At 63.4% G+C, this 12576-nt stretch overlaps 1 protein-coding gene across 1 annotated transcript in view; it reads left to right on the plus strand.

Moving 5' to 3' along the window:
• POC1A (POC1 centriolar protein A) overlaps positions 1-12576 on the plus strand; it is a 71100-nt gene that overhangs the window by 7559 nt on the left and 50965 nt on the right. Inside the window, exons 5-6 of the mRNA XM_066245404.1 lie at positions 196-303; positions 3906-4021. Of these exons, the coding sequence (XP_066101501.1) occupies positions 196-303; positions 3906-4021 (224 nt within the window). The remainder of the gene's footprint in view (positions 1-195; positions 304-3905; positions 4022-12576) is intronic.

Genomic DNA, 12576 nt, shown 5'->3' on the forward strand with positions numbered 1-12576 from the left:
AGGTGCCGGGGCCTCCCGCGCCCGCCCCGCCCCACGGAGTGGAAGCCACCTGCCCACAGGGCCAGAGCAGGGCGTGTAGCCCCACTGGTCCCTGGGCACAGACACTGGGCAGTGCAGGAGGGTGGCTGCGGGAGGTGGTAGGTGGCACCAGCGACACCTGCCGTCTGTGGTGTCACTCGTGCCTGCCTGATTTAGGTTCTCCCCTGACGGGCGGCTCATCGTGTCCGCCAGTGACGACAAGACTGTCAAGCTGTGGGACAAGACCAGTCGGGAGTGTGTCCACTCGTACTGCGAGCACGGCAGGTGAGTCCCTGCATGGTCCTCTGCCTGCGGGTGCCTAAGAAAATGACGGACCTGGGCTGGTGGAGGCCCGAGTGGCAGTGGCGGTGGGGCCGTCGGCCACGTTTCTGCTGCTCTGTCTCCCTTCCCACAAATGAGGGGAGCGCTTGACTTCAAGGCATGTGACTTGTGCAGCCTCTCTTTCCCTTTTACTTTCTGGCTGTCAGAATTGTAACATGTCTGTCTGAAAGCACTTGAACCCAGATTCCAAAAGCATTGTCGGTGTGTTATCTGTGGGGGTGGCTTTATGAGTGAAAGGTGCATCACGGCCTTGTAGCGGGCAGTGACTGGCTGTTCACTGTGCTGTGTCGTCAGGAGGGGCGGGGCCTGCGTCTGAGCAGGGACTCACCTGTTCTGGGTTCCTAGATGAGCCCTGGCTTCTGCCCCACTCAGTCACGGCCCCTCCTGAGAGCTGGCCAGTGCCAGCCTGGTTGCCCCGCATGGGTGCGTCCAGGGCCCCCGGGCACTGCTACCCTCCGTGTCTGGGCCTCTGGAGGCTGGCCTGCCTGCCTCTAGCCCGGGGTAGGGCATCAGCTGGGACTCAGTCAGCCCCAAGCAGCGGCTGACCTTTGGCCTGAAGACTGTTTTCTCTATTTGTATTTAGAAGTTGATGCTGGGCCTTCCTTGCTGCTAAGTCCAGCTAGGGTCACTGCAGCCACTGCTGTCACCTGCTCCTCCTTGCTCTCCCTCAGCCAGCTGCTCCAAAGACAGGGTGGGGTGGAGCGTTCTGGGACAGCGTGAGCAGATGCAAGATGGGACGGTGCTGGGTGTCGGGTCTGTGCTGAGCCAGGGCAGCTCTCCCGGGATGGTGCTGGGTGTCGGGTCTGTGCTGAGCCAGGGCAGCTCTCCCGGGATGGTGCTGGGTGTCGGGTCTGTGCTGAGCCAGTGCAGCTCTCCCGGGATGGTGCTGGGTGTCGGGTCTGTGCTGAGCCAGTGCAGCTCTCCCGGGATGGTGCTGGGTGTCGGGTCTGTGCTGAGCCAGGGCAGCTCTCCCGGGATGGTGCTGGGTGTCGGGTCTGTGCTGAGCCAGGGCAGCTCTCCCGGGACGGTGCTGGGTGTCGGGTCTGTGCTGAGCCAGTGCAGCTCTCCCGGGATGGTGCTGGGTGTTGGGTCTGTGCTGAGCCAGTGCAGCTCTCCCGGGATGGTGCTGGGTGTCGGGTCTGTGCTGAGCCAGTGCAGCTCTCCCGGGATGGTGCTGGGTGTCGGGTCTGTGCTGAGCCAGTGCAGCTCTCCCGGGATGGTGCTGGGTGTCAGGTCTGTGCTGAGCCAGTGCAGATCTCCCGGGATGGTGCTGGGTGTCGGGTCTGTGCTGAGCCAGTGCAGCTCTCCCGGGATGGTGCTGGGTGTTGGGTCTGTGCTGAGCCAGTGCAGCTCTCCCGGGATGGTGCTGGGTGTCGGGTCTGTGCTGAGCCAGTGCAGCTCTCCCGGGATGGTGCTGGGTGTCGGGTCTGTGCTGAGCCAGTGCAGCTCTCCCGGGATGGTGCTGGGTGTCGGGTCTGTGCTGAGCCAGGGCAGCTCTCCCGGGATGGTGCTGGGTGTCGGGTCTGTGCTGAGCCAGTGCAGCTCTCCCGGGATGGTGCTGGGTGTTGGGTCTGTGCTGAGCCAGTGCAGCTCTCCCGGGATGGTGCTGGGTGTTGGGTCTGTGCTGAGCCAGGGCAGCTCTCCCGGGATGGTGCTGGGTGTTGGGTCTGTGCTGAGCCAGTGCAGCTCTCCCGGGATGGTGCTGGGTGTCGGGTCTGTGCTGAGCCAGTGCAGCTCTCCCGGGATGGTGCTGGGTGTCGGGTCTGTGCTGAGCCAGTGCAGATCTCCCGGGATGGTGCTGGGTGTCGGGTCTGTGCTGAGCCAGTGCAGCTCTCCCGGGATGGTGCTGGGTGTCGGGTCTGTGCTGAGCCAGTGCAGCTCTCCCGGGATGGTGCTGGGTGTCGGGTCTGTGCTGAGCCAGTGCAGCTCTCCCGGGATGGTGCTGGGTGTCGGGTCTGTGCTGAGCCAGTGCAGCTCTCCCGGGATGGTGCTGGGTGTTGGGTCTGTGCTGAGCCAGTGCAGCTCTCCCGGGACGGTGCTGGGTGTCGGGTCTGTGCTGAGCCAGTGCAGCTCTCCCGGGATGGTGCTGGGTGTCGGGTCTGTGCTGAGCCAGTGCAGCTCTCCCGGGATGGTGCTAGGTGTCGGGTCTGTGCTGAGCCAGTGCAGCTCTCCCGGGATGGTGCTGGGTGTCAGGTCTGTGCTGAGCCAGTGCAGCTCTCCCGGGATGGTGCTGGGTGTCGGGTCTGTGCTGAGCCAGTGCAGATCTCCCGGGATGGTGCTGGGTGTCAGGTCTGTGCTGAGCCAGTGCAGCTCTCCCGGGATGGTGCTGGGTGTCAGGTCTGTGCTGAGCCAGTGCAGATCTCCCGGGATGGTGCTGGGTGTCGGGTCTGTGCTGAGCCAGTGCAGCTCTCCCGGGATGGTGCTGGGTGTTGGGTCTGTGCTGAGCCAGTGCAGCTCTCCCGGGATGGTGCTGGGTGTCGGGTCTGTGCTGAGCCAGTGCAGATCTCCCGGGATGGTGCTGGGTGTCGGGTCTGTGCTGAGCCAGTGCAGCTCTCCCGGGATGGTGCTGGGTGTTGGGTCTGTGCTGAGCCAGTGCAGCTCTCCCGGGATGGTGCTGGGTGTCGGGTCTGTGCTGAGCCAGTGCAGCTCTCCCGGGATAGTGCTGGGTGTCAGGTCTGTGCTGAGCCAGTGCAGATCTCCCGGGATGGTGCTGGGTGTCGGGTCTGTGCTGAGCCAGTGCAGCTCTCCCGGGATGGTGCTGGGTGTTGGGTCTGTGCTGAGCCAGTGCAGCTCTCCCGGGATGGTGCTGGGTGTCGGGTCTGTGCTGAGCCAGTGCAGCTCTCCCGGGATGGTGCTGGGTGTCGGGTCTGTGCTGAGCCAGTGCAGCTCTCCCGGGATGGTGCTGGGTGTCGGGTCTGTGCTGAGCCAGTGCAGCTCTCCCGGGATGGTGCTGGGTGTCGGGTCTGTGCTGAGCCAGTGCAGCTCTCCCGGGATGGTGCTGGGTGTCGGGTCTGTGCTGAGCCAGTGCAGCTCTCCCGGGATGGTGCTGGGTGTTGGGTCTGTGCTGAGCCAGTGCAGCTCTCCCGGGATGGTGCTGGGTGTTGGGTCTGTGCTGAGCCAGGGCAGCTCTCCCGGGATGGTGCTGGGTGTCGGGTCTGTGCTGAGCCAGTGCAGCTCTCCCGGGATGGTGCTGGGTGTCGGGTCTGTGCTGAGCCAGTGCAGCTCTCCCGGGATGGTGCTGGGTGTTGGGTCTGTGCTGAGCCAGTGCAGATCTCCCGGGATGGTGCTGGGTGTCGGGTCTGTGCTGAGCCAGTGCAGCTCTCCCGGGATGGTGCTGGGTGTTGGGTCTGTGCTGAGCCAGTGCAGCTCTCCCGGGATGGTGCTGGGTGTTGGGTCTGTGCTGAGCCAGTGCAGCTCTCCCGGGATGGTGCTGGGTGTTGGGTCTGTGCTGAGCCAGTGCAGCTCTCCCGGGATGGTGCTGGGTGTTGGGTCTGTGCTGAGCCAGTGCAGATCTCCCGCAGCATGTGGTGGCCCTGTCTCTCCAGCTTTGTCAACTATGTGGACTTCCACCCCAGCGGCACGTGCATTGCCGCTGCCGGCATGGACAACACGGTGAAGGTGTGGGACGTGCGGACTCACCGGCTCCTGCAGCACTACCAGCGTGAGTGTCCACGAGCAGCCACGCTGGCCCTGGGGCACCTGGCGTCTGGCACGTCGCTGGGGGGCTCAGAGGGGCATGAGCAGAGCCCTGGTCGGTGGGGAGGAGCCCCGGGTCTTTTGGGATCTCCAGGGGCCGTTCGTCTGTGGTGGCTGTCCTGCTGGGATCCTTAGCTAGGGGACGGAGCATGGTGCAGCCTGGTGTCCACTAAGCTCTTTGTGTCCACTTATGAGTGGCAGAGTCACATGTATCCTGCAGGGCCAGGTGGGGGGCCCTTGATGGTCAGGGCTCCTTTTAAGGGGCCTCTCAGGGACTGCCTGTGCCACTTACCTTCCCTTGTAACGGAGTCCCTGCCTTCCAGGCCAAGGCAGCAACTGTTGACCTTAGGTCTGTCAAAAGAGTTCAGTCTTGGAGAGACATTGGCTACCTCTGGTGCCATGGTTTCTTCCACAGATGTGGAGCCATGAGCCATATGTGGAGGGTCGTTGAGCTTGGGTCCAGGCTCAGGATCCAGCCCTGGGTCTGTGTTCGTTTGTTTATTTATTTATTTGTGGCAGAGACAGAGAGTCAGAAGGACAGATAGGGACAGACAGACAGACAGGAAGGGAGAGAGACAAGAAGCATCCATTCTTTGTTGTGGTTCCTTAGTTCATTGGTTGATTTCTTATATGTGCCTTGACCAGGTGGCTACAGCAGACCGAGTGACCCCTTGCTGGAGCCAGCGACCTTGGGCTCAAGCTGGTGAGCCTTGTTCAAACCCGATGAGCCCGCGCTCCAAGCTGGCGACCTTGGGGTCTTGAACCTGAGTCCTCCGCATCCCAGCCCAATGCTCTGTCCACTGTACCACCGCCTGGTCAGGCTGTGTCCTCTTATTTAATTGCAGCCCTTGCAGGGCTGGGCGGCGGGTACTTTACACGGCTGGAGTCAGGTCCAGTTGGGGGGCGGGGCAGACTTGGGTGTGACCAGGATGAGACAGCTGGAGGTGCTGGGTGTGGAGCCGACCCGGGAGCAGGTGTGACCAGGGTGAGACAGCTGGAGGTGCTGCGTGTGGAGCCGACCTGGGAGCAGGTGTGACCAGGGTGAGACAGCAGAAGGTGCTGGGTGTGGAGCCGACCTGGGAGCAGGTGTGACCAGGGTGAGACAGCTGGAGGTGCTGCGTGTGGAGCCGACCTGAGAGCAGGTGTGACCAGGGTGAGACAGCTAAGGGTGCTGGGGGTGGAGCCGACCTGGGAGCAGGTGTGACCAGGGTGAGACAGCTGAGGGTGCTGGGGGTGGAGCCGACCTGAGAGCAGGTGTGACCAGGGTGAGACAGCTGAGGGTGCTGGGGGTGGAGCCGACCTGAGAGCAGGTGTGACCAGGGTGAGACAGCTGGAGGTGCTGGGGGTGGAGCCGACCTGGGAGCAGGTGTGACCAGGATGAGACAGCTGGAGGTGCTGCGTGTGGAGCCGACCTGAGAGCAGGTGTGACCAGGGTGAGACAGCTGGAGGTGCTGGGGGTGGAGCCGACCTGAGAGCAGGTGTGACCAGGGTGAGACAGCTGAGGGTGCTGCGTGTGGAGCCGACCTGGGAGCAGGTGTGACCAGGATGAGACAGCTGAGGGTGCTGGGTGTGGAGCCGACCTGAGAGCAGGTGTGACCAGGGTGAGACAGCTGGAGGTGCTGGGTGTGGAGCCGACCTGAGAGCAGGTGTGACCAGGATGAGACAGCTGAGGGTGCTGGGTGTGGAGCCGACCTGAGAGCAGGTGTGACCAGGATGAGACAGCTGAGGGTGCTGGGGGTGGAGCCGACCTGAGAGCAGGTGTGACCAGGGTGAGACAGCTGAGGGTGCTGGGTGTGGAGCCGACCTAAGAGCAGGTGTGACCAGGGTGAGACAGCTGAGGGTGCTGGGTGTGGAGCCGACCTAAGAGCAGGTGTGACCAGGATGAGACAGCTGAAGGTGCTGGGTGTGGAGCCGACCTGAGAGCAGGTGTTACCAGGGTGAGACAGCTGAGGGTGCTGGGTGTGGAGCCGACCTGAGAGCAGGTGTGACCAGGGTGAGACAGCTGAGGGTGCTGCGTGTGGAGCCGACCTGAGAGCAGGTGTGACCAGGGTGAGACAGCTGAAGGTGCTGGGTGTGGAGCCGACCTGAGAGCAGGTGTGACCAGGGTGAGACAGCTGGAGGTGCTGGGTGTGGAGCCGACCTGAGAGCAGGTGTGACCAGGATGAGACAGCTGGAGGTGCTGCGTGTGGAGCCGACCTGAGAGCAGGTGTGACCAGGGTGAGACAGCTGAAGGTGCTGGGTGTGGAGCCGACCTAAGAGCAGGTGTGACCAGGATGAGACAGCTGAGGGTGCTGGGTGTGGAGCCGACCTGAGAGCAGGTGTGACCAGGGTGAGACAGCTGGAGGTGCTGCGTGTGGAGCCGACCTGAGAGCAGGTGTGACCAGGGTGAGACAGCTGGAGGTGCTGCGTGTGGAGCCGACCTGAGAGCAGGTGTGACCAGGGTGAGACAGCTGGAGGTGCTGCGTGTGGAGCCGACCTGAGAGCAGGTGTGACCAGGGTGAGACAGCTGGAGGTGCTGGGGGTGGAGCCGACCTGGGAGCAGGTGTGACCAGGGTGAGACAGCAGAAGGTGCTGGGTGTGGAGCCGACCTGGGAGCAGGTGTGACCAGGGTGAGACAGCAGAAGGTGCTGGGTGTGGAGCCGACCTGGGAGCAGGTGTGACCAGGGTGAGACAGCTGGAGGTGCTGCGTGTGGAGCCGACCTGAGAGCAGGTGTGACCAGGGTGAGACAGCTAAGGGTGCTGGGGGTGGAGCCGACCTGGGAGCAGGTGTGACCAGGGTGAGACAGCTGAGGGTGCTGGGGGTGGAGCCGACCTGAGAGCAGGTGTGACCAGGGTGAGACAGCTGAGGGTGCTGGGGGTGGAGCCGACCTGAGAGCAGGTGTGACCAGGGTGAGACAGCTGGAGGTGCTGGGGGTGGAGCCGACCTGGGAGCAGGTGTGACCAGGATGAGACAGCTGGAGGTGCTGCGTGTGGAGCCGACCTGAGAGCAGGTGTGACCAGGGTGAGACAGCTGGAGGTGCTGGGGGTGGAGCCGACCTGAGAGCAGGTGTGACCAGGGTGAGACAGCTGAGGGTGCTGCGTGTGGAGCCGACCTGGGAGCAGGTGTGACCAGGATGAGACAGCTGAGGGTGCTGCGTGTGGAGCCGACCTGGGAGCAGGTGTGACCAGGGTGAGACAGCTGAAGGTGCTGGGTGTGGAGCCGACCTAAGAGCAGGTGTGACCAGGATGAGACAGCTGAGGGTGCTGGGTGTGGAGCCGACCTGAGAGCAGGTGTGACCAGGGTGAGACAGCTGGAGGTGCTGCGTGTGGAGCCGACCTGAGAGCAGGTGTGACCAGGGTGAGACAGCTGGAGGTGCTGCGTGTGGAGCCGACCTGAGAGCAGGTGTGACCAGGGTGAGACAGCTGGAGGTGCTGCGTGTGGAGCCGACCTGAGAGCAGGTGTGACCAGGGTGAGACAGCTGGAGGTGCTGGGGGTGGAGCCGACCTGAGAGCAGGTGTGACCAGGGTGAGACAGCTAAGGGTGCTGGGTGTGGAGCCGACCTGAGAGCAGGTGTGACCACGATGAGACAGCTGGAGGTGCTGCGTGTGGAGCCGACCTGGGAGCAGGTGTGACCAGGATGAGACAGCTGAGGGTGCTGGGGGTGGAGCCGACCTGAGAGCAGGTGTGACCAGGGTGAGACAGCTGAGGGTGCTGGGGGTGGAGCCGACCTGGGAGCAGGTGTGACCAGGGTGAGACAGCTGAGGGTGCTGGGGGTGGAGCCGACCTGAGAGCGGGTGTGACCAGGGTGAGACAGCTGAGGGTGCTGGGGGTGGAGCCGACCTGAGAGCAGGTGTGACCAGGGTGAGACAGCTGGAGGTGCTGGGGGTGGAGCCGACCTGAGAGCAGGTATGACCAGGGTGAGACAGCTGGAGGTGCTGGGTGTGAAGCCGACCTGAGAGCAGGTGTGACCAGGGTGAGACAGCTGAGGGTGCTGGGTGTGGAGCCGACCTGAGAGCAGGTGTGACCAGGGTGAGACAGCTGGAGGTGCTGCGTGTGGAGCCGACCTGAGAGCAGGTGTGACCAGGGTGAGACAGCTGGAGGTGCTGCGTGTGGAGCCGACCTGAGAGCAGGTATGACCAGGGTGAGACAGCTGAGGGTGCTGGGTGTGGAGCCGACCTGAGAGCAGGTGTGACCAGGGTGAGACAGCTGGAGGTGCTGCGTGTGGAGCCGACCTGAGAGCAGGTGTGACCAGGATGAGACAGCTGGAGGTGCTGCGTGTGGAGCCGACCTGAGAGCAGGTGTGACCAGGGTGAGACAGCTGGAGGTGCTGGGGGTGGAGCCGACCTGAGAGCAGGTGTTACCAGGGTGAGACAGCTGGAGGTGCTGGGTGTGGAGCCGACCTGAGAGCAGGTGTGACCAGGGTGAGACAGCTGAGGGTGCTGGGTGTGGAGCCGACCTGAGAGCAGGTATGACCAGGGTGAGACAGCTGGAGGTGCTGGGTGTGGAGCCGACCTGAGAGCAGGTATGACCAGGGTGAGACAGCTGGAGGTGCTGGGGGTGGAGCCGACCTGAGAGCAGGTGTGACCAGGATGAGACAGCTGGAGGTGCTGCGTGTGGAGCCGACCTGGGAGCAGGTGTGACCAGGGTGAGACAGCTGGAGGTGCTGGGTGTGAAGCCGACCTGAGAGCAGGTATGACCAGGGTGAGACAGCTGGAGGTGCTGGGTGTGAAGCCGACCTGAGAGCAGGTGTGACCAGGGTGAGACAGCTGAGGGTGCTGCGTGTGGAGCCGACCTGAGAGCAGGTGTTACCAGGGTGAGACAGCTGGAGGTGCTGGGGGTGGAGCCGACCTGAGAGCAGGTGTGACCAGGGTGAGACAGCTGAGGGTGCTGCGTGTGGAGCCGACCTGAGAGCAGGTGTGACCAGGATGAGACAGCTGAGGGTGCTGCGTGTGGAGCCGACCTGGGAGCAGGTGTGACCAGGATGAGACAGCTGAGGGTGCTGGGTGTGGAGCCGACCTGAGAGCAGGTGTGACCAGAATGAGACAGCTGAGGGTGCTGGGGGTGGAGCCGACCTGAGAGCAGGTGTGACCAGGATGAGACAGCTGGAGGTGCTGGGGGTGGAGCCGACCTGAGAGCAGGTGTGACCAGGATGAGACAGCTGGAGGTGCTGGGGGTGGAGCCGACCTGAGAGCAGGTGTGACCAGGATGAGACAGCTGAGGGTGCTGCGTGTGGAGCCGACCTGAGAGCAGGTGTGACCAGGGTGAGACAGCTGGAGGTGCTGGGGGTGGAGCCGACCTGGGAGCAGGTGTGACCACGATGAGACAGCTGGAAGTGCTGGGTGTGGAGCCGACCTGGGAGCAGGTGTGACCAGGGTGAGACAGCTGAAGGTGCTGGGGGTGGAGCCGACCTGGGAGCAGGTGTGACCAGGGTGAGACAGCTGGAGGTGCTGGGTGTGGAGCCGACCTGAGAGCAGGTGTGACCAGGGTGAGACAGCTGAGGGTGCTGGGGGTGGAGCCGACCTGAGAGCAGGTGTGACCAGGGTGAGACAGCTGAAGGTGCTGGGGGTGGAGCCGACCTGGGAGCAGGTGTGACCAGGGTGAGACAGCTGAGGGTGCTGGGGGTGGAGCCGACCTGAGAGCAGGTGTGACCAGGGTGAGACAGCTGAAGGTGCTGGGGGTGGAGCCGACCTGGGAGCAGGTGTGACCAGGGTGAGACAGCTGAAGGTGCTGGGGGTGGAGCCGACCTGGGAGCAGGTGTGACCAGGGTGAGACAGCTGGAGGTGCTGGGTGTGGAGCCGACCTGAGAGCAGGTGTGACCAGGATGAGACAGCTGAAGGTGCTGGGGGTGGAGCCGACCTGAGAGCAGGTGTGACCAGGATGAGACAGCTGAGGGTGCTGCGTGTGGAGCCGACCTGAGAGCAGGTGTGACCAGGGTGAGACAGCTGGAGGTGCTGGGGGTGGAGCCGACCTGAGAGCAGGTGTGACCAGGGTGAGACAGCTGAGGGTGCTGCGTGTGGAGCCGACCTGGGAGCAGGTGTGACCAGAATGAGACAGCTGAGGGTGCTGGGGGTGGAGCCGACCTGAGAGCAGGTGTGACCAGGATGAGACAGCTGAGGGTGCTGCGTGTGGAGCCGACCTGAGAGCAGGTGTGACCAGGGTGAGACAGCTGGAGGTGCTGGGTGTGGAGCCGACCTGGGAGCAGGTGTGACTGGGCAGCGCCCTGAGTCACCAGCTGTGGGGCTGGGAGCTGGGCAGGGGGCAGAATGGGTCGGTGGGCCTGTGGGCCCGGGGTTGAGGCAGGGCAGGGCAGGGGCAGAGCTGGGGTTCTGGGAGAACTGTGCCTGCTGCCCTGGGACTGACGGCAGGGCATGTCTGGACAAAGGTGCGGGCCCAGTGCTCAGAGCTCTCCCCAGCCCCTCTTAGATGCGTGAAGACAGCATTTCCTTGCGGGAACCCAAGTGCCCAGCCTCCCGAGAAGGAGGAGCGGGTGGTCTTGAACAGCTCGTGGTGGGACGTGGTGCACGTGTCCAGTGGAAAGTAGTCAGCCACGAGACACGGTGGAACACGGCCGTGGGTGACAGCACGGGTGGGCTGTGACAGCATTGTGCTGAGCTCCAGAGGTAAACCAGAAGAAACTGAGAGCTATATGACTTCGCACTTGGTGTGCTATGAAACAGACCCATGGGTATAAACAACAGTGGAGTGGTTATGGGGGAGGTTGGGAGGGCAGTAGAAGGGGCCCAATTATACAGTGAAAGTAGTTGACTTTAGGTGATGGGCACAGAGTGTAGTGAGCAGTTCGTGTGCCATGGAGATATGTACCTGAAACCTCTGTTCCTGTGCACCAGCATCGCCCCATTAATTTCATTTCCAAGTGGAAAAGTAGAAAAGAAAGGAAAAGCACGTAGCGGAGGGTGGACTGTGCGGCCAGCGTCCGAGTTCCCTAGCTGGGTGACGTCGGGTAGGTCACTTACCCGCTCTGGGCTTCCCGGGACAGTGGTAGGCCTGTCTCATGGCTGGTGTTGGGAGGGTACTGGTTCATGTGAAAGCTCTTAGAGTGCCTGGACACAGCGCGAACCAGGTGCAGGGCTAGTGACAATGAAGAGGGTGCAATGGTGCAGTCCCGGTGTGCAAGGCCAGGCAGTGTGTCAGTTCCTGCAGTACCCTACGCCGCCACCAGGTGGCAGGGGCCAGCCACGGGGTTTGTCACTGATGGTGTTTGCTTCAGAGGCTTCTAGAACAGCTGCAGTGGGGTCTACCCTCTACTTGGAGACCATGCCTCTCCCTCCCCTCCTCCAGGCTTAGAGGCCTTTCTGCTCCTGTCCTGAATTGGAAATTGGGGAAGGTGGACTGGGATAGGTGGGGGGAGCATGGGTCAGGGCACGGAGGGGTGGGGGGCACATGGGGTCAGGACGGAAGTGGGGTGAGGGCGCATGGGTCAGGACAGGGAAGTAAGGAGAGGAGCGTATGGGTCAGGACAGGGAAGTGGGGGGAGGAGCGTATGGGTCAGGACAGGGAAGTAAGGGGAGGAGCGTATGGGTCAGGGCAGGGAAGTGGGGGGAGGAGCATATGGGTCAGGACAGGGAGGTGGGGTGAGGGCGCATGGGTCAGGACAAGGAAGTGGGGGGAGGAGCGTATGGGTCAGGACAGGGAGGTGGGGGGAGGAGCATATGGGTCAGGAGAGGGAGGTCGGGGGCGCATGGGTCAGGACGAGGGTGGAGGGAGGAGCATATGGGTCAGGACAGGGAGGTGGGGGGAGGAGCGTATGGGTCAGGACAGGGAAGTGGGGGGTGCATAGGTCAGGGCGGGGGTGGGGGGAGGAGCACATGGGTCAGGATGGGGAAAGATGGGGGGCGCATAGGCTGTTTCCTGTCTGGAGGGGATGGTAACAGTCCCGTCCTCATGGGGTTCCTGAGGACTACAGCACAGTGCTGGAGGTTGGTTGGAGGGGCCAGGCCCACCTCGGAGGTGTCGGAGCCTGCCCTGGCATTGGTGAGGTGCAGCAGCGGGTACCTGTTGGAGGGGCCGTGAATGCCATGCTCTGGCCCAGTTTCCAAAAATGCAGGCTGGCTGGCAGTGCTGAGACGGCCTGGTCACTTGAGGAGCAGAGGGATGGGGGCATATGGGGACAGCAGGACCGAGAGCCGCTTGTGTGGGGAGCAGCAAGCCCAAGTGACAGTGATGAGTGCCGGAGTGGGTGGGCTGCCCTGCCTTGCAGGTGTTCGAGGGAGGGCCGAGCCTCCAGTGGAGGGGGGGGGACCAGGGCCTGAGTCTGGAGCCTGGAGCGCAGGCAGAGCTGATGCTGTGGGCGGGACCCGCTGGGCCAGGGGTCTAGGGCGTGAAAGGGGCCGAGACCAATCCTGGGTCGCTGAGATGGAGGGGTCCTGGAAGGAAAGGTCCACAAAGCCACCAGAAGGAGGGGTACGAGTCCCTCTCCCAGCAGGAGAGGGTTGAGGAGGGCAAAGCCAGGGGGTGAAAGAGAGGATCTGGAGCAGGGCTGTCAAGAGGGGGTGACACAGCCGTAGAGTGGAGGGTGCTGC

Source organism: Saccopteryx bilineata, chromosome 10 (assembly GCF_036850765.1).
Source record: "Saccopteryx bilineata isolate mSacBil1 chromosome 10, mSacBil1_pri_phased_curated, whole genome shotgun sequence".
Taxonomy (NCBI): Eukaryota; Metazoa; Chordata; class Mammalia; order Chiroptera; family Emballonuridae; genus Saccopteryx; species Saccopteryx bilineata.